Source organism: Myotis nattereri (assembly GCF_964212035.1).
Source record: "Myotis nattereri genome assembly, chromosome: 16".
In the NCBI taxonomy this organism is placed as follows: domain Eukaryota; kingdom Metazoa; phylum Chordata; class Mammalia; order Chiroptera; family Vespertilionidae; genus Myotis; species Myotis nattereri.
In genome coordinates, this window is record NC_138091.1 from 21,529,810 (window position 1) to 21,557,805 (window position 27,996).

Consider the following 27,996-nt stretch of genomic DNA (forward strand, 5'->3'; position numbering starts at 1 on the left):
GCACCCTGAACCCGGCGGCTGAAGAGAAAGTTGCTCGCGCGGTAACTGGCCTCAGTCCCGCTGGGCCCACTCCCTGATTTCTACCGGCTCGTTTTCCCGACGGGAAAGTCCGGCAGCCCCCTGCGCCTCCAGTCCGGCCACGGGAAAGGAAGCGGTGGTCCCCTGGCTGCAAGGCCAGAACTCCACCGCTGCTCTACTCCCCCTGCCCTCCCTTGCAAAGCTTGTGGGTAGCGTGGGAGTGCAGGAGACAGGAGCTAAAAGAGGCCGACCCGGCGTCGCAGGGGTCGTCGCGCCCAGTGCGGCACTTGTTGCAGCTCTGTGGGAGGTGGGGGCGCGGGTTGGGGTAACCGGGACCCGCGGGGACTGTGCGGAGACCGTGAAAGTTAGAGAAGCGCGTTCCACGCTATTTGCTTGCCTTCAGCAGCACCACAAGGGAAATGAGGGTCGTGAAACGTTGCTCAAAGTGACACAGCGCACAGGCTGCTGCAAAGTGAGGAGCGGCGTGTGAAAAGCTGGGAGAGCGGAGGGGCTCTGCCCTCTTCCACACGGATGGAGAAGCTGCCAGTCAACATCGTCCTCAGTGATGCAACTTGTTAGAGCAAAACTGAATATACGGAGAGCACAACAGCCCTCTGGAAGTAACAGCGCAAACTTAGCGTCTACATCCGGCGTTTGAAAGCCCCCACAGGCCGACAGCCGCGTGGGAAAAGTTTACCAAGTGGTTTTGTGAAGGCGCGGGAGCGGCGGCAAGGACCCTCGCGAGAGGACGAGGAGCACCCCGCCCCGCCCCTGGGAGGACACGCCCCTAAGGGAGGGACCGGAAGTACTCGTTCCGGGCCGGAAGTAGAGCTGACTTGGTCCACGTGAGTGGCAGCATGGCCGCCCACCGCTCAGGTCCGCTCAAGCAACAGAATAAAGCTCATAAAGGCGGACGGCACCGGGGTCGGGGATCCGCGCAGCGCGACGGCAAGGGTGAGAATGTAGGGTTGGAGGGAGAAGGGCTTAGTCGATGTAACTGCTACTCGCCTTGCCCAGTCTCAGCTCCTACCTCCGGCCTGGACCCAGCGTAAATGCTCTAAGGTGGGCGAGAAGAGGTCCCCTTTCTTGACCTTATTCTGGTCCCCTTTATGATCTCCCTCCAGGCCGTCTAGCACTGAAAAGCCTAAGCAAGAAGGTGAGAAAGGAGCTCAGCAGAGTAGACCAGAGGCATCGCGCCAGCCAGCTTCGGAAGCAGAAGAAAGAGGCGGTGAGAGGAGTAGGGATTGGGGATGGTGTGGCTTCACAGTTGCTAGGCGGACAATGCCTCCAACCAGAAATGTGACCCTGGGCAGGCCGGAGACGGTGAATAACCCTGGAGCACATGTTAGTTGTGCAGGTCTAGATTCATGCTAGAGCATCCTTTGCTTTGGTCTAAGCTCCTGCCCACCCCCCAGGATAAACACGTGGCTTTTTACAAGAGAAATGAAGCGGGTTAGGGCATCCCTATGTTGGAAAGGCAATAATGGAAGGGAGTGCTGACACACTGAGATATTCTCTGGTCCTTTCTATTTGCAGGTTCTGGCAGAGAAGAGGCAGCTGGGCAGTAAAGATGGCCCTCCTCATCAGGTACTGGTGCTGCCCCTGCACGACAGGATTTCCCTGCCAGAGGCCTTTCGGCTGCTTCAGGATAGGGACACTGGAACAGTACACTTGAATGAATGGGGAAGCACCCACAGCTTTATGCTGCTATGCCCCGGCTTGAAACATCGGTGGTTTTTCACATCTGCAAGGCCAGGTGAGTATACAATATTTTCTATCACTGTGTATGTATGAGTAGTGATAATATTTTTTTAGTATTATGTGCTGATGCCAACCACCTCTTCCTACTGACTTTGTCTTCTGTCTCCAGGAGATCTGCACACTGTGCTCGACTTGGCTAAAGTGGCTGATAGCATCCTGTTCCTCCTCGACCCACTAGAAGGCTGGGACAGCACTGGGGATTACTGCCTTTCCTGCCTCTTTGCCCAGGGCCTTCCCACCTATAGTAAGTGATTTGGAAATACTGGAGGCCATGAAGGAAGTGAATTAGCCCTTAGTGTGCACCTATAACTTGCATCGATGTGCCTTAAAAATTTCTTTTACAATTACAGTTTACATTCAATATTTTGTATAAGGTGCCTTTTTATTTCTGGACTGCCCTTTGCCCAGAGGAAGAAGAGTATAAAGTTTGGTTTTACTCTGTAATTTCTTTAAGGTAGCTGAGTGTTGGGTTTCCCAGTGATCTCTGTGCTCACAACGGTTAGCTTTTTTGTGAACTTGCTTGGGGAATTTTCATGTAGTGAAGCAAGAAGTCATGAAGCCCTTTTCTCTTTTGCTCCTAGCACTAGCTGTCCAGGGGATTTCTGGCCTCCCACCGAAGAAACAAGTAGATGCCAGAAAGAAGCTAAGTAAAGTAGTGGAGAAGCGCTTTCCTGATGACAAGCTCCTTTTGTTAGACACGCAACAGGAGGCAGGGATGCTGCTCCGCCAGTTGGCTAACCGGAAGCAGCGGCATCTTGCCTTTCGAGATCGGCGGGCCTATCTTTTTGCTCATGATGCTGACTTTGTGCCTAATGAAGAGAATAACCTGGTGGGGACCTTGAAAATTTCAGGCTATGTTCGTGGACAGACTCTGAATGTAAATAGTTTGTTGCATATCATTGGACATGGTGACTTCCAGATGAAACAGATAGATGCCCCTATGGATCCTTTTCCTTTAAACCCTAGAGTGATCAAATCCCAAAAGGACTCAGGCATGGCGATGGAGGTAAGATTGATGTTCTTAAAGAGTATGTATTGTTGCTTCATGTGTAAGCTGGTGTAGGATGGAAACTAACTTCAGAGAAGGTAGTCTGCATGCCCAGACAACTACCCTAGTCCCTGGGGGTGACTGCTAGTTAGAAGTAAGGCACTAGTCAATTACAAATATGTTGGTATGTTATATATTTATCCAGCACTCTGCAGGTGCCTTACACAGCAGTTGGCTCTGGGTTTATAGGAGACACAAGATGTAGTCTCTTTCCTCAGACAATTAGGCCAGGAAAAACAAATGGCAAACACCTGTGAAATAAAGATTGGGGAAGTGTGGTTGAGGTACAGACCTGCGGTGGGAGTTGAGGAAATAGACTAATAAGCTTCACAGAGATATCAGACATCAGCTAGGTGTTGAGTAGGGTGAATGTGATTTACAAGTTTTAGAGAGATGAAAGAATATCCTAGAATATAGAGACAACATGAACCTAGCATAATGGTGGATCAAAGGATTTCTTTGAACTCTGAAGAAATCAGCTTGCTTGGGAATAAAGTATGTAACAAAAAGATAGTGGGGCCAGATATTGAAAAGACTACAGTCAAGCAGAGGTATAGGCTTAAAATGCTAGGAAACAGAACCATTTGAAAACACTTGACACATTTTGGCTTTCTCTTTCAATTTATTTCATTCATCTTCTACGTGAGGACTATGTTATTTTTTCATCTTTCTGGTTACTATATTAGATTTACTAGATTTTTCGTTAATATTTGACTGACCATTACCTGTTTTTTGTTTTTAGATTTGTGCTACAGATGCTGTAACTGACATGGAGGAAGACCTTAAGGTCCTAATGAAGGCAGACCCTGATAGACAAGAATCTTTGCAAACAGAGGTTATACCTGATCCAATGGAGGGGGAGCAAACCTGGCCCACTGAGGAGGAACTGAGTGAGGCAAATGGTTGGTAATGGCAGCTTGTTTGTAATTCATCTGGCCTGGAATTATGGATTTTGTCTAGCTGCTCACAGTCAAGACCTATAAGGTAGAGTGGGATGAGGATTTATTTAGAGGTTTGTCTCTTCTAGTCCCCCAAATGCTTTCTGTTTGCTTAAGCAAACATTGGACACAGCTTTGCCTCATTTCTCACTTGTTACTATTTTCTAATGAAAACAACTTGGGATTCGTTGTAAGGTTTATTTAGTTAAATGTTGCTAGTTTTGAGGCAGTGGGATTAAATTTGGAAGTAGTAGTCTGTTTTGCTTATTGTGTCTGCTAGAGTTTTTGGTGTTGGCAGCAACATCTGGTCTTTCCTAGGTGAGAATACCCAAAGTAATAGGGGAGAGGAGGTATATAATTTACTTAACTCATTTGGGCTTTTACAGACTTTTTGAAGGAAAGTTCCAAGGTGGTAAAGAAGGTTCCTAAAGGAACATCCAGCTACCAAGCTGAATGGATTTTGGATGAGGATGGCGAAAGTGATGGGGAAGATGATGAATATGATGATATAGAACATGAGGATTTTATGGAAGAGGAATCTCAGGTAAGAAAATAGTCCCTTAGGCCACTTCTATATACAGCCCCAACTGCAAGGCAAAGTGCAACCCTGACCTTAAGATATGTGTTGTCAGTTGTTGTTGTTTTAATTTTTATTGATTTTTTTTTTTTTTTTTTAGAAAGAGGGAGAGAAAAACATCAATTTGTTGTTCCAATTATTGTTATTTTTTAATCCTCACCTGAGGACTTTTTTATTTTTTTTTTCCAGAGAGGCAGGGAGAGGGAGAGGGAGAGAGAGGTAGAGACATCAGTGATGAGAGAGAATCACCGATCAGCCGCCTCCTGCATTCCCCCCACTGGGGATTAAGCCCGCATGTGCCCTCGACTGGAATTGAACCTGGGACCCTTCAGGCCTGATGCTCCATCCACTGAGCAAAACCAGCCAGGGCCTGAGGACATTTTTTCCATTGATTTGTCAGATATAGTGGGAGGAAGGGAAGGAGGGGGAGAGGAAGAGAGAGAGATAGAAGGACATGGACACGAGAGAGACACATCATTGTTTCATCCTGAGTGGGGACTGAGATGGAACCTGCAAAGCTGGTATGTGCCCTTGACCAGGAATTGAGCCTGTGACTCTTCAATCTGCAGGCCCACAGTCTAATCACTGAGCAAACTGGCCAGGGCTGTTGTTCCACTTATTTATGCATTCATTGGTTGATTCTTGTATGTGCCCTAACTGGGATCAAACCCACAACCTTGGTGTATGCATCAGGACAGTGCTCTAACCAACTGAGCTACCCACCCAGGGCCTGTGGTCAGTTTTTTAAGAATGACTGTGGTTGCCAGGAATGAGACTTGTTTTATAACTGAGTCTCTCAGAATTAATACAGTTTGGACTAGGTGTCTAATTACTATTATTCTTAGCTTAATGGCTTTTAGGGTAGAGATAGGTGTGGGTTTCTTCTGAAACTGCAATCCTTTATTCCACAGGATGAGAGTAGTGAAGAGGAAGAAGAGGAGGAATGTGAAACTATGACTATTGGGGAGTCTATGCGTGATGATCTGTATGATGAGAAAGTGGATGAAGAGGCTGAGGAAAAAATGCTAGAAAAATACAAACAAGAAAGACTGGAAGAGATGTTTCCAGACGAAGTAGATACGCCCCGTGATGTGGCTGCTAGAGTTCGGTTAGTCAACCACTCCAAAATCAATCAATACATTTTTTATTTTAAATTTATGTGGCTCAGAGGTGTCAGTGTGACACAAAAGAAGAAAAACATTGTCCTGCTCCTGAAGGGCTAATGTTATATGTGGGAAGATAAGACACATACAGGAAATGAATACATTACCAAGTTCTAGAGACTGTGGTGTAGACTAATAACGTTAACAGTACTTTAATAAGATTAATTAGCCATCTTCCTATGTGAACTAATACTCAATTGAATGTTTGGAGATGTGGGGGAATTTGGGTAGAACCAAAAGATTAAAAGCACGGGATTAGTCTGACAACTCAGGGAGCTTGTTGGACGTTAGAGAAGTTAGGCTTTTATTAGGACCGTGTTCCTCAGGTTAAGGAGCCCTCCCTGATAGGCACCAGGGAGCCACTGTACATACTTCGTCCTTTGTCAGTGAGAAACTTGGGTTTGGTTCTGAAATACGTGTTCACTGTTTCGGAGTGTGCTCTTGATTTGGGCTATTAGGTTATCTTGAAGAAATAGTGATAAGAGTTCTTTTAAGTTAGAACCTTAGTCTATTATTGACTTAAGTGAAAGGGTAGCACCATATAAATTAGACTACTAATATATTTAAAATCTCCTATATTCTAGATTTCAGAAATACAGAGGCCTCAAGAGCTTCCGGACATCTCCATGGGATCCTAAGGAAAATCTTCCTCAAGATTATGCTCGGATCTTTCAGTTTCAGAACTTTACCAATACCAGGAAACGCATCTTTAAAGAAATCAAGGAAAAAGACGTTGAAGGAGCTGAGGTATCTGCCTGCCTTCCTTCATCCCTACAATTTGTTTTGTTTGCCAAGCTGCCCCCTCCTTTACTCCTCTTGGCAAGAGTACCTTAGTTTTGTGCTGCCAGTAGCTGAATTAGAGGAGTCACTGAGTCATCGATACGATTGATATTGGGAGAAGGGAGGTATCAGATATGTTAACTGGAAAAGTTTAATCTGGATAGTTGAGTCATCTGTGAAAGGCAATTATGAAGGGCAGGTGTTGGCCTTATGAGACTTTTTAACATATTTGGAGAGATGTTTCATCATTATTGCGGCCTTAAGGGTAACTGTGTGGCTGTTTCTGCTTTATCTGGCAGGTTGGCTGGTACGTCACCCTTCATGTCTCTGAAGTACCCGTCTCTGTGGTTGAGTATTTCAAGCGCGGGGCACCCTTGGCCACGTTTTCTTTGCTGCCTCATGAACAGAAGGTTAGTGTCTTGTGGGAAATGGGAGTTATGAAACTTTCTGACCAGTTTTATCTGACAGTCTAACATTTTATTTGTGGCTGACATTTTGCTCATTGGGATGCAAAAAATAGGCCTTGAGGATTAAACCGGGGTGATAGAGAAGTCAATGATGGTTTAACCCTACATGTCTGAACCTGTCTGAGCATCTCAGTGATGCAACCTGTGTGGTCTGAGACTTCTCTGAGATAAGTATACTTGTCAGATCAGATTTTAACCAAGGGTTGGCAGCCTTAAAAATAAAGGGTGTGGATGCCAAGGTGTGGATCTTTTCTCTTGGAGGCAGTAGTCATGGAGGTTGGAGTGTATGTGAGAGCTCTGGCCTTTGGTCAGTGTGAGTAAGTGTTGAGGAAGAAAGGGGGCTTCATGAGTGTGATTTTGAGGTGTGTGGTGAGTGAGTAGCTTGAAGTCACTGAGCATGTGGCAGATGTTGAGCTCTTGCACATTAGACACCGGAATGTCAACTAGTACAATTGGGTACATGACAGCTCTGAAAACCAGCCTGTGTTCGGTATAAATGCCAGTTGCTGTGAAGGTAAAAGGTGAATCTGTGTCTCATCATCTGTACCACATCAGGTGTGAATCTGAACCTGTTAGTTTGGTTTGCCTTCTTTCAGGTTAAGCTGTTCTAGATATGAAGTTCTGTTTTTCTCACTTGGTCTCTAGATGTCAGTGCTGAATATGGTGGTAAGCCGGCATCCTGGCCACACTGAACCTGTGAAAGCTAAAGAGGAGCTGATCTTCCACTGTGGGTTCAGGCGCTTCCGAGCCTCACCTTTATTCTCTCAGCACACTGCAGGTAAGCAGTGGGGAACTTCTGGGTTCTTGTCTATCCTGTTGTCTCTTGGGAGACTGTAACTTTAGGTGAGGTAGTACAGAGCACACAGTTTCAAATTCTAGGTCTCTGGGTTAGAGGCATGTTCAGTACTCTGGTTTAGAAGCCAATGATGTGTTTATTCAAAATGTCTGAACCTGTCTGAAGCATCCCAGTGATGCTACCTCTGTGTGGTGCTGAGGTTTCTCTGCCATGAGTATTTGTTCCAGGGTAGATTTTGAGTCAGAGGCGGCTGCTTTATAAAAATGATGTATCAAAGTGTGGAACCCTTGACATCTGATATGCCATTGGCAGTATGGGTGAAGGCTAGTGGGTCATCCCCAGATAGATTAAGCAAGAGATGTGTGGCTTCTGAGATGTTGAGACTGGATGGGAGTTTGGAGAGTGGTGACACTTTTGTGGCAAAAATTATTGTGCTACAAATTAGGAGTGGGCAGTTTTGTACTAACTTGGGGGCTTTTGAACAGGACTTACACACTCAGCTCAGCAATGGCCAGAGGAAGATGATGAAGGCGGTACTAATGGGAGCTCTGGATAATTTCTGTTCTCTCCACCAATGCTGTCTAAATGGGGGATTAACTTTTCTTTTCCTTAAAATATTTTCCTTCCCTATACTTCAGTATTGAAAAAGGAGGAGGGTTTCATTGAAGGTAAAAACAGAAATTCCAGATAGTCCCCAAGATCTGAGGTCAGTAAAATACAGCCCTTGGGCCACGTCTGTCCTACTGTTTATAAAGTTTTGTTGGAATACAGTTTTGCTTTTTTAAAAAATATATTGTCTTGGCTATTTTTGTACTCCAGTGACAGTTGAGTAATTAGAACAGAGACTCCATGGTCATAAAGCCTAAAATATTTACTATCTGGCCCTTTATAGAAAATGTTTGCCAATTCTCACTCAAGACTAAGAACTGTTGATTTAGTGGACATATTCTCTATAAAGTACTGATTCCCAAATGAGGTAGGCAGGGGTGATATGTATTAGAATCACTGGAGAACTTTTTCAAACCCCAAATGTAGTCTAGGCTCAAATTCTGCCTCTGAAAAATCACTGTGATAGGGTCGGGTTGTACCTTTGAGGTGTATGGAGGCAGGAAAATATTTTGAGAACTAGTTGGGAAGAGAAACACAAGCTATCTTGGGTGTAAGAGTTGCAGTGATACAGCTTTTCACAGGCCTCTGGATTACCTGTGGTCCCTCAAAATGTTTTTGATTTTGATTTTTTAACCTTTATTATGGCAGCGGATAAACATAAATTTCAGAGGTTCTTGACTGCTGACATGGCCCTGGTGGTGACAGTGTATGCCCCAATCACTTTTCCTCCTGCATCTGTGCTGCTTTTCAAACAGAATAGCAATGGTAAGTTGAGTTCACAGAGGTAAACAGACCTACAGGTCTCTAATAGACTTAACATGGTTTTCTGTATTTAGATTTGGGAGCCAAATGGTATAGAGAAGGGGATGATAGTTTTCAGAATATCCCAATCTCAGCCTCACAGTGGGTCTAAGGCAGGGGCAGGCGACAAATGGGGTTTGATCCTTTCTTCTTCTTTTTTTTTTTAAATACATTTTTAGTGATTTTTTTCTTTAAGAGAGGAAGGGAGAGGAATAGAGAGAAACATCGATGAGAGAGAAACATCATCGATCGGCTGCCTCTCACACACCCCATACTGGGGATTGAGCCTGCAACCCGGGCATGTGCCCTGACTGGCAATCGAACCAGTGACCTCTTGGTTCATGGATCGATGTTCACCCACTGAGCCACACCAGCCGGGATGGGGTGTGATCTCGCTTGCAAACTGGAGCTAATTGGTAGAAGCTGCTCAAAGTGTTATATTCAGGATAGGTTCTGGGGACAGGGTCAGCAGGAATATCACTTAGTGATCTTTGCCATGGATCTAGGAGGCAGCATAGTACATCCCTATTTTAAGGTTTCTCTAAGAATATCTTGCATAGGTCTTTAAATGGACTGGAGCAATAAATGCTTTGGCCTAAAGACTCTTGCTGCTCTGCTTTTGCCCCTTAGGAATGCACAGCCTCGTTGCTACCGGCCATCTCTTGTCAGTGGATCCAGACAGGATGGTCATCAAGAGAGTTGTTCTGAGTGGTCATCCTTTCAAAATTTTTACTAAGATGGCAGTAGTACGTTACATGTTCTTCAGCAGAGGTAGGTGTGACGGGTGGGATCTGATTGCCTTTATGGGGTGAAGGTTGGGTGTACATTTTGCAGGTAAATGTATCTTGGTCTTCTGTGTGTTTCATTCTAAGAGGACGTGCTGTGGTTTAAACCGGTGGAACTGAGAACAAAGTGGGGCCGCAGGGGACATATCAAGGAGCCTTTAGGTAAGAGAAGGTGGTGTTTGGAACCTCAGTGCTACTCAGTGGCTATTAGGGCAGAAACCTGTGCTAAAATTTTATTTTAATCTCACCAACTTGCTGTGTTTTCTTTCTAGGTACTCATGGCCATATGAAGTGCAGTTTTGATGGGAAGCTAAAATCTCAGGACACAGTACTGATGAACCTCTATAAACGAGTTTTCCCCAAATGGACTTATGATCCATATGTACCAGAACCAGTACCTTGGGTGAAAAGTGAGATTTCAACAGTGCCAGAAATGGACATGAAGTAATGGATACAGTGGGATTCTGTCTCCTTGCTACTAGCTTAGCACCCTAGGGATGGGAACCTACAGGTTGTGATTGGGCAGAGTTTGTGTTACCTATTTTAGCCTGCAAGCCTGCTGTCCCTTTTTGCAAAAGATTTTTCTTGGCCTTGACAAGGTGTCTCAGTTAAGTGGATGTTTTTTCTATTGCTACTTTATAAAAAACAAACAAACAAACAAAAAAACCCACCTTAAATCTTATCGATATATCTACCCTCCATTAGAATGTTGAAAGCTGTTTAAGTAGGTAAGAAGTGGGAAGTTAACATTGACTAAGAAACAAAACTTCCAAGTGTCTAGAAAAACTGAATCACATTTCTTCCTTATGCATAAATTAAACAGAAACAGATTGATAAGGGGCTGGCCTTTCAGCCTGCTTCATCCAAGTTATGGAAGTTAAATCTACATTTCCACCACTGAGCACAATACAGATGTTCTTTACTTCCGGGGAAATGGTTTGAAAATGCTGAGACAGAACAGCAGCCACTCCAACAGCAGCTGTAGGTTCAATAAGCAGTTTCATCCTCTCCCATACCAGCTGGGTTGCATACTGTTGGTAGAGAGGGAGTAAGAATTAGTGAAACGGGATAAGGAAAGCCTAGTTGGTGGGCCTTTACACTTAAAAGCTAAATGTTATATATACATATGCTTTCCAATGAAGAGCTAGTCTTTTTTTTTTTTTTCATTCATTCTAACTCTGTTTCTGATGAGGGTTGTCCCAATATCTAGAGCACCCTCCCACGTCATGAGTCACCAAGTCAGATCCCCAGTGGATGAGTTGCTACCTGCAAGAGAAGTATCTTTTGCTTAAAAAGTTGCTCCGTTCTTTGGTTTTTTTCCCTGTTGGAGCCTCACCTTAATTTCATCTTCTGTGACAGTGAAGACATCATCCACAAGGTCCCTTATAACAGGCCAGGTGTTTAGGCCAATGCTGGATTTGACACCATCTGCTATGGTTTCTGGAGGACAGGGATTGGGGGTCAGTTCCCCTTTCAGTTTGGACTTGTAGCAGTCATCTGCATTCAAGGGTTCAGCAGCATATACCTTCACAGTAGGTCTCAAAGCCTGGGAAGAGGAATAGTAGACACCTTACCACTAGCCACTGCCTGCATGCCTGCAGTAAAATAGGCAGTACAGGTAACACGTTTCTGACCAAGTAAGAGCATTCTCTGATAGGTGTAATGAAAATATGACCTTAAAGCACTTTAAATTGTATGCCTAATACTGGCCTTCAGTTGCCTAGATCACATCTGGTTCTATTGGTAACTTGAGAAAACAGTAGCCCCTGACTTGGATAGTAGGTTGGTGAGATGGAATTCAGGGAAAGGACTGATAGGGTGCCACTCACTGTAATTGCTTTTGTGCTGTAAAGTCATAAATTAAGGAAAGGGTGGTGAGGCAGAGAAGGGCCTTTCATCTCATTTGCTAAGAAATGAGAACGGCAGTTTAGGGGGAATGTTGAGCAAGTACCACAATGTACTATGATGTGAAATAAAATCCTCTATGCCTAAAGTGGGGAGTCTTCCAGAAGTTGTTTCCTTACCTTAACTGTAATTGCTATTCCAGCAATCATTCCTCCTCCTCCTACAGGTACCACCAGTGCATCTACCAAAGGAACCTTTAGTGAAAAGAATATAAAGTATAAGTAGCCCTATTAAATACCAGTTTTATATGTACACATTAAATAGTTGATTCTACAAACATCAGATTTACCAGTAGTTCAGCAAGAACTGACTAGGCTTTTACCTGGTTCAGCACTTCCATGGCAATTGTCCCTTGCCCAGCCATCACTGCAGGTTCTTGATTGGGATGTACCATGATGCCTTCTGTTTCTTCTATAATTCTTTTGGTAATATTTTCTCTGGACTGAAAGAGTACATTATTTTAGCATACTTGATCTGTATTTAGTAGTGTTTTCAACAAATTAGATTCAAGCATTTAACACTTTATTGGCCATCTACTTTTTTGAGACTCTGGGCACTGGGAATATAACTGAACAAAACAGTCCCTGTGCTCCAGGGAGTTATGTTCTAACTAGAGGCCCGATGCACGAAATTCATGCAAGGGATTTGGCCCATTGCAGCCCAGGCTGCCTCATGGCCCTGTCCACTGGTCATTCTGCCGTCTGGTCTACTTAGCATATTAGCTCTATTATATAGGATATGTTGGGGAGGGGCAGAATCTAAGTAAATCTATAGTATGTCTACATGCTATGGAGAAAATTTATACAGGGTACTCACAAAGGGCCGCTGATAAAGTGATACTTTAATAGATGTGAACCCAGAATATTCCAGGGAAAGTAATTCCAAGTGCAAAGACTGCAAAGCTCTTGGCCTTTCTGAGAAACTGCTAAGTGCGGTTGGCGTGAAGTGTTTGGGGGTGGATAACTGGGAGATGAGGTCAGAGTGATAGGAATGGGCCAGTCGTAGGCCTTAGATGATTGAAGAACTTTGCTTCCCACTGTGTATGAGATGGGAAAACACTGGAGGATTTTGAGCTGACAAGAGAAGTTCTAGCTTACTAAGGATAGCTGGTTGCTCTGAAAACAGACTAGTTGGACAAGGGTGGAAGCAGAGACACCAGTTAGGCGGCTGCTGCATTTACCTGAGAACTGATGTTGGTTTGAATCAGTAGTAATGGTAGAGGCTGCTAGAAGTAGGTGAATTATGGAAATATTTTGATAGTAGGTCTAAAATTTGGATGTGGAGTGCAAAAGTTACCAAGATGACTTCAACATTTGTTTTCAGCAACTAGTTTGCCATTTACTGAGATGAGGAAGACTGGAAGAGGAGCAATAAAGGGGGGAATGAGATCATTTGGTTTTAGACAGCAAGTTTGAAATGCCTATTAAGACATCCAAGTAGGGACACTGAGTAGCTGTTGGATATACAAATCTGGGTTAAGGGCAAAGTTCAGGCCTGGAGTTGGCATATAGATGGGTGATATTTCAAACTATGAGACTAATATCAGTGTAGGTAAAGAAAAGGTAAGGCATATATAAAAGAAACAGGAGCCCTGGCCTGGGTGGCTCAGTGGGTTGGGCACTGTCCTGTGCACCAGAAGGTTGCTGGTTCAATTCCAGGTCAGGTTCAACCCCTGGGTGGGGGGCATGCAGGAGGCAGCTGATCCATGTTTCTTTCCCTTTCCCTTTCTTTAAAAAATAAAATCTTTAAAAGAGCAAAAAAGGAAGACAGGAGCCTGAGAAGAAGTACCCAAAAATGTAGGAAGAGAAATTTCATTTGACAGTGAAAACTGGTAAGATGTTACTGAACATTGCTCCCTTCCTCACCTCGTCGCTCTGTTCACTGTAGACTATAGAGGCTCCATAGGCTTGTATTGCCAGTTTTTTACAGTTGGGAGCTGTTTGGGGTACCACAATATAAGCAGGAATTCCTGAGATGGAGAAACACAGTTAGTACAAATCGGGAAAGTTTAGGGTAGAAATTTCTGTTCAGTTGCTAGTAATCAGATAGGGACTTAGAGAAATTCCCACAGCTATCACCCACTTCACTGAAAGTAAGGATACTTCTCTACTCTAACATCCTACCCAGGACCCGGAGAAATCGGTAAATACCTTCCAGTTGGGCAGCATAGGCGAGAGCCTGGCCGTGATTTCCACTGCTGTAAGTCACAACAGCTCTGGGCTTTTCAGAAGGGATAGGGATCAAACCTCTGATGGCATTAAGGGCACCACGAACCTTGAAAAGAGAGTGAATTCGTATTTGATTAAAGTTTCTTAAGAAAACACACACACCAAGGAGCTTTACTAGATTTTTTTCTTCCTGTTACTCACATCCAGTCCATCACTAAGTCTTATCTATTCTACCTCCTAAATATCTTGTGTGTCTTCTTTGCTACTACCTTGGTAAGCCTCATTTTTCAACCTGTGTGTTATCCAACCTCAAGTGATCCTGCTTCAAGGATCATTCTCATCTAATATTTCCACTAGATTATGAAAGTGATCTTTTAAAGACAAGTGTTATTTTTTTCTTCGACTTCCCTTTTTATTTTATTTTTAAATCGTCACTTGATATTTTCCCATTGATTTTTAGAGAGAGTGGAAGAGAGAGGGAAAGACAGAAACATCGATGTGAGAGGAAAACATTGATTGGTTGTCTCCTGCACGAGCCCCAACCGGGGCACGGGCTGGGGAAGGGCCTGCAACTGAGGCATGTGCCTTTGACAGGAATCAAACCTGGGACCCTTAGGTCCACAGGTTGATGCTTTATTAACTGAGCAAAACTGGCTAGGGCTGAATGCCTTTTTTAGTGAGAAAAAAAAAAAAGTACAGATTATAAGTTACAGCCTTTCAAATACAAATCCGCCTGTATCATTGTTGTAGCCATCCTACCAGGTTAGCTCACACCCCTGTACCTCTGAGCATGCCATATCTCTACCTGTCGTTCCTTCCCCCACTCCCTGATCTGGATAAAAGTACACATCCTATAAAATTTGGATCAAACTCATCTGACTCAACTTCCTTGATCTCCCAGGCAAAATGAGTAACTTCATTCTCTCTTCTTTCATGGCACTTCGTATATATCTCTCTTAAGACATTTCTCATCAACCTATTTGTTGACCAGCCTGCCTCTCCTGCAAGTTGGATATAGGGCAAGGCCTTGGCAGAAGCAAAGGGAAAAAGAACTTTTAAAAAATATATATTTGTATTTACTTCAGAGGAAGGGAGGAGAGAGAAACATCAATGATGAGAGAGAATCATTGATAAGCTTCCTCCTGCACACCCCCTACTGGGGACCGAATGAGCCTGCAATCTGGGCATGTGCCCTTGACCAGAATCAAACCTGGGACCCTTCAGTCCATGGGCTGACACTCTATCCACTGAGCCAAACCGGCTAGGGTGAGAATTTTTTGTTTTAGTATAAAAGCTCTCAGTTAATGGTGGGAGAAAAGGTAGATTCTTGAAATCTTAAAGCTATCACTTAACAGGTACTGACCCCTATCAGGTACTGCACTAAATGCAGCTTTCAGATTTTTACCTGAAGGATCTTAAAGCTCAACTAATGGTCAGAAAAGTATGGTAATGAATCAACACACACAAGTCTATATTTTTGGATAGAAAAGGCACTGACATACTTTGTAGAAAAAGATTTTATGAGGCCCTAGCTGGTTTGGCTCAGGGATAGAGCATCGACCCGCAGACTGAAGGGTCCCGGGTTTGATACCAATCGAGGGCATGTACCTCAGTTGCAGGCTTGACCCCAGCCCAGGTCAGGGCACCTGCAGAAGGCAACCAATCAGTGTGTCTCTCACAACGATGTTGCTCTCTGTCTCTCCCGCTCCTTTCCACTCTCTCTAAAAATCAATGGAGCCCTGACCAGTTTGGCTCAGTGGCTAGAGCGTCGGCCTGTGGACTGGAGAGTCCCAGGTTCGATTTCGGTCAAGGGCATGTACCTTGGTTGCTGGCACATCCCCAGTAGGGGGTGTGCAGGAGGCAGCTGATGGATGTTTCTCTCTCATGGATGTTTCTAACACTATCCCACTCCCTTCCTCTCTGTAAAAAATCAATAAAATATATTTAAAAAAATAAAAATGAATGGAAAGATATCCTCTGGTGAGAATTAAAAAAAAAAGATATGAGGATTTAGCTAGGTTTAGATCTTTTATAATCATAATGAGGTATCAATAGCAAGCTGACACAAAGTGAGTGCTTAAACTTGGATATAGTGATCCCACTCGCCCATTTTGCCTTGCAACTGTTCAGGGTGATGCCTATTGTCTCCATTTAATCATTAGAAGTTTCCTCTTTCATTCTCATATCCTAGTTTGGACAGTAAAAAAGTGGCTTGTCAACACCTGATGCTAAGTAACCTGAACTTGATCAAAGGAAAACTACAACCCTTTCTTCAGCTATAAGAAGATATTAATTCTATCTACCTCACTGAGTAGTCAGGAGAATCTAATAAATTTAATATGTGAAAAGGGATTGAAAAGATACATGCCACACTATTAAAAGGGATTGTTACCTTAAAAGATCCAGTTTTCTGGAAGAGTTCACATTTGAAGTAAAGATTGCGCCCTGTTACTTGATTCAAAATGGAGCTTGTTAGCACTGGTGTGAGGTGGATAAAATCTCGAATGTTGATATGAGCTTTTTCAACATCAGCAAAGGAGATGCAGTACTGAGCACACATTGTTCTGAAATCCAGGAATAAAAAAGGGGTAAAAGCAAAAGTCAACATGTTCAATGAAAAGATTTTGAAAATGCAAAATACAGACCTATTAAATATACAAGAGTGAACTACAATGTAAACTATGGACTTTGGGGGATAAAGAGGTAATGTAGGTTCAATTGTAACCAATATACCTTTCTTGTGAGCGATGTTGATAATGGGGGAGGCTATGCATATGGGTGGGGGGGCAGGGGTTTTATGGAAAACTCCTGCCTTTGGATCAATTTTGCTATGAACCTTAAGCTGCTCTAAAATATATATATTTAAAAAATAAAAAGAGCCCATCTGGTGTGGCTAGGTTGGAATGTTACACACACACACACACACACACACACACACACACACACACACAAAGGATGCAGGTTTAATTCCCTGTTGGCACATACCTAGGTTATGGGTTCAAATCCCTGGCCAGGAAAGGCAACATCACATTGATGTTTCTCTCTCATTCCCTGCCTTTCTCTTGAAAATCAATAAAAAACATATCCTTGGGTGAGGATTAAAAATAAATAAAAAGCCCTGGCTGGTGTTGCTAAGTTTTTAGAGAGCCAGCCTACACACTGAAGGGTTGGGGGTTGGATTCCAGGTCAAGGGTACAGACCTGGGTTGCAGGTTCATTCCTGTACCCGCTCGGGGGCTTGTGTGTGGAAGGCAACCAATCGATGTGTCTTTCTCACACTGATGTTTCTCTCTCTTTCTCTATCCCTCCCTCCCTTTCTCCCCCCTCCTTCCTTCCAACTCTCTCTGTAAAGGCAATGGAAGAAATATCCTTAGGTGAGGATTAACCAAAAAAATAAATAAAAAGAAAATGCTTTATAGTAAAATAGGCCTGGGCCTGTGGTGTTAATGGGGGAACTGTCTCCATTACCAGGGCTCCAGAATCTTTGTATAGAAGGGAACTTGTCTCGAAGAAAGTTACATTTGCACTTTCTTAGTAAGTATAAGTGTGTTTTTTTCTGATGAAGCTTTATAGGAAGTAACTGATGATGATTATGGAAGGCTTAAAGTTCACCCCTTACCCATACCATCCATCTCTTGACTGGGCTCTACATTTTCATCATTGTAATGAGCTACATTCAAATTCTGCTATAAATTTTTATTTTTAAAAATTATTTAACAATGAAAAAAATTGCCTACAATCCTACTATCTTAATAAATTATGCTCATTTTCTATGTTTCCTTTTCTTCAATATACATACATTATATGAGAGTTAAAATCAGGACAAAGATAACATTCTGTTTGCTCCTCCATTTGGCTCAGTTTCTTCAAAGTTTTCATAATTATAATTTTCAATACTGCATTATGCTTCAATTTTTCACTACTTTTATAGCATTTAAAAAAGTTTTATTTTTTCTTATTAACAAACAAAAACAATGCATGTTCAATAAAAAAACAAATTTAATCTGCTTCCTCCCCAAAGACAAATGCTAGCTAAGGCCTGGTGCTTATCTCTCTAGGCTCACATATATATACAGACAAAACTTTAGCAGGTTTGGTAACTTGCTTTTTTTCAAACAATATTATGAATAATCTATGAATCTTTGTTTATCAATACGTCTATTTATGCAACTTTTAAAATGGCTTAATAGTATCCCTTTTTACAAAAATACCAGAGTTTTACATAACTCTATTGTTGAACATTTAGATGGGGGGGGGGGGACTAGCCTATATAATAAAGAGCTAATATGCAAATGGTCATCACGCCCTCATGCTGTCATGCCATAACGGCTCAGACGCTCAACACTAGGGAGAGAGGAATGGGGACCAGCAGGCACAAATGAGCTCATGAGAGAGGAATGGGGACCAGCTAGGCTGTGGCCCGAGAGAGGGACAAGCCACATGCTCCGCAGTCCCAGGCACCTGTGGCTGCGGCCCGGGTGAAGCCACCTGCCCATGGTCCCCTGCAGCTGCAGCCAACCCAAGCGAAGCTGGCTCGGGTCCTGGGTGTCTGCAGCCGGCCAAAGGGAGGGAAGCCCGGGTCCCAGGTGCCTGTGACTGGCCGGAGGAGGGAATCCTGGGTCCCGGGTGCAGAGCAAGGTAGAGGCAGTTAGGGGCAATCAGGCCAGCAGTGGAGCAGTTAGGGGCAATCAAGCTGGTAGGTGAGCAGTTGGGGCAATCAGGCAGGCAGGCAGAGGTTGTTAGGGGTGATCAAGCAGGCAGGCAGGCAAGTGGTTAGGAGCCAGCGGTCCCAGATTGCGAGAGGAGGTCGGACATTCCCCAAGGGGTCCTGAATTGGAAAGGGTGCAGGCAGGGCTCAGGGACTCCCTCCCCCCGCCCCCATGCACAATTTTCGTGCACCGGGCCTTTAGTCCTATATAATAAAAGCCTAATATGCAAACTGTCCCCTTGACCATGAGTTTGACTGCTTGCTATGACGTGTGCTGACGACCAGGGGGCGGTGCGGAACATGGTGGGCGTCGGTGACGTGGCACTGGCAGCAGGCAGCAGTGGAGGTGCTGCAGGCCCCGATGGGCCCTGATGAGAGTGGGACTGTGGTGGGATGGTGGAGCAGGTGACCGGGCGACACCAGGCCAAGGAGGGGACAAGCCAGGCCCAATCTACCCCGCTGATTGTCCTGCAGACAGAGACCAGCAGCTGTGGCAGGGGGTGGGCCACCGCCTGGCTCCCAGGTGCTGAGGGTGGGGGACTGATATGTGGAACTGGGGGTGGGTGGCAAGACCAATCTCCCGTGGTGCCCGGGCGGGAGGGTGGGGGCTACCTGGGGACAGAGGTGCAGTGAGAATGCAGGGTGTCTGCCGAGATCGCTCTCACTCCCCCAGCTACCCTTCCCCAGGATGCCAGGGCTCGCGCCGGGGAAGCCCCACACGCAGGTGCTGGGCACCCCAAGGAGCCCACCCTGCACCTGCATGGCCTCTTTTTCCAGGTGTGCTGAGCGGCAGTCCTGGGACCACAGGGGCTGGTCAGGCTTGTGGGTTCGTGCAGGAGCCAGTCTGTGAGACAAGCTGGGAGAGAGCATGCTGCCCGCCCGGCTTCCGTGCAGCACCACTGGGTGGCCCAGAGTCCCACGCTGCGCCCTGGCCTGCAGTGTCTGGCCGTGCCCACTGCATCTCCACATGGGGACTCGGGTGCTGGGACTCAGGCGGAGGAGGGTGTGCGGGGGGCCAAAGAGCCCAGGTGCTGCCCAGGGCCCAGAGGTCAGCTGGGACCTGCCCTTCCACACCAGACGCTCATGCTTTGATTGCCAGCCAGGCCTAGGAACTGCACCTGTGCACGCATTTCGTGCACCGGGCCTTTAGTAATAAATAATGATGTAATGAATAATAGCCTTGTTACAAGATCTTTGTTGTATCTCCATACATGCTTTGAGTAGATTCCACCAACTGGTATTTGCATCAAAAGGCATGTACACTTCTAAGACATTTTATACCGCTTGCCAAATTCATCTCCAAAAGGGTTGTAGATTATACCATTTTATACTCTCACAGCAGTTTCTAAGGAATGTCCATTTTTCTTCACCTTTGATATATCATTTTATCTGTTCATTTAATGAAATATCTAGTAGTTTGAATTTACTTTTTTTTAAACAGTGATTGAACACTTTTTCTGTATATTTATTGGCCACTTATTCTTTCATGAGTCTTTAACACACCAATTTACTGGCTGAATCATCTTTTTCTTCTGAAATGTTATGTTTATCAAAATTAAATTTCTATTAGTGCTTAGGGCTTTTCTGAACTTCATATTTTGTTCCATTTATGAGACTGTCAATTCATTTTCCAGTTGTTCATTGTATTATGTTCTTCCCTGATTACTCTAAAATTTATTAGCTTTTCTCACAAATAATTCTTTCAAAGAGACTTTAGAAATCCTTTATCAAGGTTGTCAGAAATACCACACTGTAAAATGAACAATGAATTGGGGGCGTATGTCATTTAAGAATAAAGTCCTCCTATCCATAAACATCTGTGTCTTTCAATTTAGTAAAGTGTTTTCGTTTTAGGTTTCTCAGTAAAGTTTTTATAGTTTATTTGTGTCCTCCAATACAGATATGATTAAATTTATGTCTAAGTACATTTTTTGAGATAAGGTATTTCCTTAGATTTTTAAATTACTTACTGATAATGTATATGAAAATGTAATAGGACACTTTACTAGAGTATCTTTTTAAAAATATATATTTTTATTTTATTGATTTCAGAGAGGAAGAAAGAGAGAGAGATAGAAACATCAATGATGAGAGAGAATCACTGATTGGCTGCCTCCTGCATGCCCTATAACTGGGGATCAAGCCCGCAACCTGGGCATGTGCCCTTGACCAGAATCAAACCTGGGATCTTTCAGTCCCCAGGCCGGCGCTCTATCCACTGACCCAAACTAGTTAGGACTAGACTAGAGTATCTTGTTAGAGCTAATAGTTTTCTAGTTCATTCTCCAAATAATCACGCTATCTGCAAATAAAGATAATTTGTCTTTACCTTATAAATATCCCTACGGTAACTTTCTCAGTGACTTCATAATTATTCTTTTTTTTTTTTTTTAAATATATTTTATTGATTTTTTACAGAGAGGAAGGGAGAGGGATAGAGAGCTAGAAACATTGATGAGAGAGAAACATCGATCAGCTGCCTCCTGCACATCTCCCACTGGGGATATGCCCGCAACCCAGGCACATGCCCCTGACCGGAATCAAACCTGCGACCCTTCAGTCCGCAGGCCGACGCTCTATCCACTGAGCCAAACCGGTCTTGGCCATAATTATTCTTTTAATGTAGATTTTCCAACTCCTCCTGAATTTATTCCAGTAATGTATTATTTGCAAAATCATACAAAATTAATATGAAGTTGTACATATTAATATATCTAGGTATTCTTCATATCTGTGGTATTCATTCATTTATTCATTCAGTTATTCATTCAGTTATGAAATAGTGAGCACCTTCTATGTGTCAGGTACTGTTTGGTCTGGAGATGTCGTGTTAGAAAAATAGACTTGTCTCTGCTCTCATAAAACTTACAATCTCGTGGAGAAATGCGCAATAAGCAATCCCAAAATAGATATTTATTTACAAATAGTAATAGGTGATATTTAGGGAAGTGTATTATGATAGGATACTATAATGTTAGGCCTTATTTATATCAGGTAAGGTTCTCTATGGAGAAGTGAAATTTTAAGGTGACCTGTAAGATGAATGGGCAGGGTAGGGAAAAAAGTGTTTCAAGTAGAGGGAATAACATGTGTGAAGACTTTAAGGAGGGAGGGAGGTTGGCATATTCTAGGAACTAAAAGGAGGCCAATGTATGTGAAAATAGTGATCAACGAGTAGTGTAAGAGATGAGAGTGAAGTTGGCTGGGTCTAGATCATTAGGAACCATGATTCATGGATATGTTACTCAAGAGCAATGGAATGCCATTGGAAAATTTTGAACAGGTAAGTGACATGCTAGAATTAATATTTTCAGAAAATCACTACATTATGGTGAATGAAAAAAAAGAGAAAAGAGTGGAATCAGGGGATTCAGTTAAATAGCATTAGAGTTTTCCACATGAAAGACAACAGGGACTTGGATGGTGAAAGTGGAGGCAGAAAAAAATAATCACTCGATTATTTTTTAAAAAAATCACATTTTGGAAAAACAAACCTGATTAAAAAAATGGGTGAAGGATTTGAGCAGACATGTTTCCAAAGAAGATATACAAATGGACTTGTAACAAGCATATGAAAAGATGCTCAACATTACTAATTATTAGGGAAATGCAAATCAAACAAGGAGATACCATCTTACATATATTAGAATGACTATTATTATTTTTTAATATATTTTTTATTTATTTCACAGAGAAAGGGTGAGGGAAAGAGAGATAGAAACATCAATGATGAGAGAGAACCATTGGGCTGCCTCCTGCACACCCTCTACTGGGGATCCAGCCGCAACCTGGGCATGGGCCCTTGACAGGAATTGAACCCGGGACCCTTCAGTCCGCAGGCCGACGCTCTATCCAGAGCCAAACCAGCTAGGGCTAGAATGACTATTATTCAACACACACACATAACAAGTGTTGGTAGGGATGTGGAGAAACTGGAGCTCTTGTGCACTGTTGGTGGAAATGTAAACTGGTGCAGCTACTATGGAAAACAGCAGTATGTCAAAAAATTAAACATAGAATCACCATATGATCTAGCAATTCTACTTCTGGATATATACCCAAAAGAACTGAAAGAGAGTCTCAAATACATATTTGTACACGTGTTCATCGCATTATTATTATTATTATTATTACTATTATTATTTATAGCAACATTATTCATAATAGCCAAAAATAGAAGCAACCCAAGTATCGACTGACAGACCAATAAACAAAATCTGATCTATACCAATGGAATGGATTACTATTCATATTATAATATGAATGTATCTTGGGGATATTATGCTAAGTGAAATAAGCCAGACAAAAAGACAAATACTTATAATTACACTTATGTGAGATACTTAGAGCAGATAAATTCATAGGAAGTAGAATGGTGGTTGCCGGAGGCTGGGGGAAAGGGAAGGGAAGCTGTTTAATGAGTATATTTTCAATTTTGCAAGATGAAAATTATTCTGGAGATTGGTTGTACAACAATGTGAAAGTACTCACCACTACTAGACTGTATATTTAAAATCGCTATGATGATATCGTTTATGTTATATGTATTTTACCACAATTGAAAAAAGCAGAAAAACAGTTACATTTTGAAGATTATAATTAGTTATAAATAGGCTGCAAGTAATAGAACCGCAATTTGAACTGGACACAAGATGGAGGTGATGAGATTTACTGGCTCATGGAATGGAAGAAAGAGTTAAAATATGGGACGGGCAGGGATATGGACCTTTAGGAACAATTAAAACCAGGGATTTGAGATTTTCTAGGACTCTCTGTTTCTCACCTCTGCTGCTTTCTGCATGTTAGCTTCATTCTTTTTTGTCGCACACCAGTTCCACATGGCAGGACGCGTGGCTGCCGACAGCTCCTGTGCTTTACATTTTATGGTTTCCACACTGGAGAGGAATTTTCTTTCTCAGTTTCAGTTAAAAAAAATTCTGGGTAAGGACTCTGATTGGCCCATCTTGGCCCAGGACCAGTGGCCAAGGGTGTGAGGGCATTTAAGACAATATTATGCATCAGAAGTATTCACAGAAACATGAAAAAGAAACAGAATGATTTCTATAACATGATGTCAATTATGTACATTTAACACATATACATACATAAGACACTATATATTATTAAAAGACATAGATATATCCAAGGACATATTTCAAACATATTAGAGCGATGACCTAAGTGAGGAGGGTCGGAACATGAGTAGTAATTGGAATGGGGAAAAGATAAGAAAGGCCTTGATGGTAATGTGAACCAAATAGTATGATTGCCTTAAATCTCTGTACCTGTGGGGAAAACAGGAGCAAATGAAGGGAGAAGAAAAAAAGGAAAGAAACAACAGAACAAAGAGAAAATACTTCTGAGAGTGAGGGAGTTTTCAAGAGAAAAGGGGAGAATGTTGAGGTGGTGAATTCCATAGATGTCCACTACAGAGATAGAAGAGACATATCCTGATATTGGTTTGAAGGTGGGGAATGAGGGAAACAAGGATAACTCCAGGGTTTTGACTTAGATGTGGTATAATTAAGATATAAGACTGACGAAGGAACAAGTATTATAGAGAAAATCAGTGATTTGATGAGCTAAGTTTGAATTACTTATGAGACTTCCAAAAGGAGGTTCTTTTTTTTTTCCCCCCAGAAATGTGTCTATTTTAATGTCTAATTTATTTCTAAAGAATGAGATCTTGAATTTTTTTATCAAGTACTGTTCTTTTTCCCTTATTAATTTCTGATTTTATCTTTATTCTTCTATTTTCCTTTTAATTTCTATTCTTTAAAAATTAATAATAAAAGCACAGGTTACAAATTTCCCTGAGTATTGCTTTAATAATATACCATAGGTTTTGGGTGCAATATTTTCATTAACTTTTTTCTTTTTTATTGAATTTACTGGGGAGACACTTGTTAACAAAATACAGGTTTCAGGTGCACAATTCTACAGCACATCCTCTGTACATGGTAGTATATGTTTACCACCCCAAGTCAAGTGCCTGTCCATTACCATTTATCTTTCTCCACCTACAGAAACCTTAATTTTTAAAGAATCCATGATATTAGTTTTATTTTTTTGACCTGAGTTATTCAAAATTGGTGTTTTTTAAAAAATTCCAAGTGATTAGAATTTTTAAGTTTGTGATTATTCATTACTCATTTTAATACTTTGCACTCAGCAATGATGACCTGTGTAATATTTGCTTTTAGAAACTGAATTTCTCTCTCCCCGACTATCCAAATTTGCTTTGTTGTTTTATTACTCACACTAGAGGCCCAGTGCATGAAATTTGATATAGGTCTAAATACAGTTGTCTTTTCACTTATTTTTACCTGGTACTTCATGAGCCCTTTAAATCTGAGGGTTAAATTTAAATCTTAAATTAAAATTTTTCCATCAACTTAGTAAATTTTCTTGTATTATTGTTCCTCCTCAGTCAGTTCTGTTATCACCTTCTGGAGCTCATATTTGATTATTAGTTTTATGGATCTATTCTCTATATCTTCTGTCCTTACCTCTAATAGTTTTTATCTATTATATTTCCCTCTTGAGTTCTGATAAATTTTCTCAAGCTGGTTTAACTTTTGGCATATTTTACCTGTAGTTTACTGAAACTGTTGCATTGGTAACAGTGTTTTTCTAGGTTAAGTAGGTTTTCTTCAGATTATTTTTCCATCTTAAAAACAACACTGATGCAGCCTGGCTGGTGTGCTCAGTGGTCAGAGAGAAGGCCTGTGCACCGAAGCCAAAGGGTCATGGGTTCGATTCCCAGTCTAGGGCATGTACCTGGGTTGCAGGTTTGATCCCCATGTGTGGGAGGCAACCACTTGATGTGAGTCATATGGATGTTTCTCTCATTCATCCTTCCTCCCTTCCATTATCTCTAAAAATCAATGGAAAAAATATCCTCGGGTGAGAATTAAGAAACAAACAAAAAACACACCCAAAATCTTACTTACAAAAAGTGTCAGTCATGGAAGACTGAAAAACAAACAAACCTGATGCAATGTTCTCTACAATTTCAATGTGAAAATGAATTAGTTTATTTCTTCCTATTTCATGTTTTATTTTTATTTTATTTATTTATTCATTTATTTATTTTTCTATACTGTACAGCCCCCTTCAGTGCTCACAGCCCAAGGGTAAGGAGGCTGGGTAATGGTTTGAGGCTGCAACTTCCTCTGGCATGGGTCCACTCAGCCTATTTCATGTTTTAAAGATTGTCACTTGCTCTGACCACTCAAATCACTCCCCTACTTTATTTACTTATTTTAGTGAATTTATTGGGTGATATTTGTTAATAAAATTATATAGGTTTCAGGTGTATAATTCTATAATATATCATCTATATATTGTATTGTGTTCACTACCCCAAGTCAAGTCTCTTTCCCTCACCCTTTATCCCCCTTTTACTCTCTTCTACCCCCACCCCCACCCTCCTTTCCCTTCGGTATTCACCACGCGGTTGTCTGTGTCTATGAGTTTTTTTGTGTTTGTGGGTGGGTTTTTTTCTTAATTCTTTCACCATTTTCATGTAGCCCCCCATGACTCCCTCCCCCGACAGCTGTCAGTCTGTTCTCTGTATCTGCGTCTGTTTCTATTGTGTCTGTTAGTTTTTTGTGTTCATTAGAATCTACATACAAGTGAAATCACATGGTACTTATCTTTCTCTGACTGACTTATTTCACTTAGCATCATGCTCTCCAGGTCCATCCATGCTGTTGCAAAAGATAAGATTTCCTTCTTTTTTAGGCCCAAGTTGTATTCCACACCCCTACTTTTGGACCTTTAAATCTCCCTCTGTAACTTACTGACTTTCTACTTCTGCTTAACCTTCTGGTGGCAAGTGTCTGTCACATAATAGGAACTGAGTTCTGTCAGAGATGGTTCAAATCTTTTAGGCTCAGTCTAAGGCAGTGGTTCTCAACCTTGGCTGCATATTAGAATCACCTGGGAATCTTTTTAAAATCCTGATCTCTGGGCCTCATCTTCCGGAAATTCTGTTTCTTTGTTATGGGGTGGGGCCACAACATTAGTAACAAAGAAACAGAATTTCCGGAGGCTGAGGCCCAGAAATCAGGATTTTAAAAAGATTCCCAGCTGATTCTACTGTGCAGCCAAGGCTGAGAACCACTGGTCTAAGGAATAATTCGTAACTATTCTTTGTGGGTTTGGGATTGGGAAGGAGCAACAGGTGGAGGAAAGCGGCCTTGGGGGAGGGAGTTTCACCACAGTTCTGAATAGGTGCACCTGAACAAGAAGTTAAAGTACCAATTTTCTGATCTAGTTACATTAAACATTTTTTTTTAAATCTTCACCTGAGGATATATTTTTATTGACTTTATTTTCTAAATGTTTATTATTATTATTGATTTTAGAGAGAGAAGAAGGGACAGGGAGAGAAGCATGGATGTGAGAAACATCCGTATCCCCAGACCGGGAATCGAACCCTCATCCCGGGTGTGTGCCCTGACTGGCAATCACACCCACGACCCTCTGTACACCAGAGGCCACTCCAACCAACGGAGCCGCTCCGGCCGGGGCTGATCCGGTTAAATTTAAAGACGGAACACAATCAACCAACCTGAGATCCAGGGACGTTAAGTCATTTTTCCAAGAATCCACAATGATAAGTAAATTCCCAAACCGACGCCAAACCGACGTATAGAATCCCTCCTGATTTACTGCCACCCAATCCCTCCCCCAACGAGAGCCAACTACACTGTGTTTTTAAAGTAGTCAGGAGGCGGGCTCGGGGGAAGCACTTTGCCGTAAAGGAGAAGACAGTCTGGTACTTATCGACTGAGTCACCCCGGGAACTACGGTTCTCTGGGACTCCGTTTCGTCATCTCTGGGGAGTGGAGGAGAAAGCGGGGAACATAATAATGACTCTTACAAGATTTTCAAGGTTCCCAAATCGAGGCCTGGGGCACTAGTCCGGGCCTGCGGGGGAGACCCTGGCCTGCGAGCAGGGGAGGAGGCCGGATCCTGCGGTGTCTCTCGTCAACCCCAGCCCCAGCCCAGCCTCAGTGTCCTCGACGGCGGCCACCGCCCGCCTGTGGGCCGGGCCTCACCTCACCTCACAGGGGCCGCGCCTCCGACTCCGGCCTCAGCGCACCTTCCCCGACCACACCTCTGCGCATGCGCGGCGCCCGCCTCCCACGCCCAGGCTCGCGTTCGGTCTCTTCCGCTCTTCCGTGGCGGAGCGTCCGTTTAGCGCTTTTCCTCCCAGCGCGGCCACCGTCGTTCGGGGAGGAGGACGGGAGGGGGCGGGGGAAAAGGTGGGAGGTGGGTGAGCGCGCGCGCCGCCCGTCCGCCGTGGTTTCCTGGCTGCGCGCGGCGGTGGCGGCGTCGCTGCAGCTGTTGCAGCAGCGGCGAAGATGGCGGAAGGGCTGGAGCGCGTCCGGATCTCCGCGTCGGAGCTGCGAGGGATCCTGGCCACTCTGGCTCCGCAGGCCGGGAGCAGAGGTGAGTCGCAC

The 27,996-nt window shown here is 43.1% G+C and overlaps 3 protein-coding genes across 6 annotated transcripts in view; 2 read left to right on the top strand and 1 right to left on the bottom strand.

Moving 5' to 3' along the window:
• The first annotated feature begins 851 nt into the window (after positions 1–851).
• TSR1 (TSR1 ribosome maturation factor) lies at positions 852–11,732 on the top strand. Its single transcript, XM_081109367.1, has 15 exons — positions 852–972; positions 1,143–1,246; positions 1,555–1,774; positions 1,889–2,023; positions 2,361–2,785; positions 3,570–3,729; positions 4,152–4,309; positions 5,254–5,450; positions 6,090–6,252; positions 6,585–6,695; positions 7,398–7,530; positions 8,806–8,922; positions 9,589–9,729; positions 9,831–9,905; positions 10,016–11,732. The coding sequence occupies exons 1-15, from the start codon at positions 876–878 to the stop codon at positions 10,189–10,191; spliced, it is 2,412 nt and encodes an 803-aa protein (XP_080965493.1). The 5' UTR covers positions 852–875; the 3' UTR covers positions 10,192–11,732.
• On the bottom strand, positions 10,518–27,716 carry SRR (serine racemase). Of its 4 annotated transcripts, XM_081109371.1 has the most exons (9): positions 27,597–27,716; positions 23,307–23,418; positions 16,209–16,380; positions 13,799–13,922; positions 13,514–13,617; positions 11,971–12,090; positions 11,768–11,842; positions 11,080–11,289; positions 10,518–10,774 (listed from the first exon to the last, which is right to left on the bottom strand). In XM_081109371.1, exons 2-9 carry the CDS (start codon positions 23,333–23,335, stop codon positions 10,559–10,561), a joined length of 1,050 nt encoding a protein of 349 aa, XP_080965497.1. In that variant the 5' UTR covers positions 23,336–23,418; positions 27,597–27,716; the 3' UTR covers positions 10,518–10,558. The 4 variants fall into 4 exon arrangements, with proteins under 4 accessions (XP_080965497.1, XP_080965499.1, XP_080965500.1 ...); XM_081109373.1 differs by lacking the exon at positions 23,307–23,418 and having other exon boundaries at positions 27,597–27,672; XM_081109374.1 differs by lacking the exon at positions 23,307–23,418 and having other exon boundaries at positions 27,414–27,654.
• Positions 27,663–27,996, top strand: part of SMG6 (SMG6 nonsense mediated mRNA decay factor) — a 214,777-nt gene continuing 214,443 nt past the window's right edge. The window contains exon 1 of the mRNA XM_081109365.1: positions 27,663–27,985. Coding sequence (XP_080965491.1) covers positions 27,898–27,985 — 88 coding nt within the window. The 5' untranslated portion in view covers positions 27,663–27,897. The remainder of the gene's footprint in view (positions 27,986–27,996) is intronic.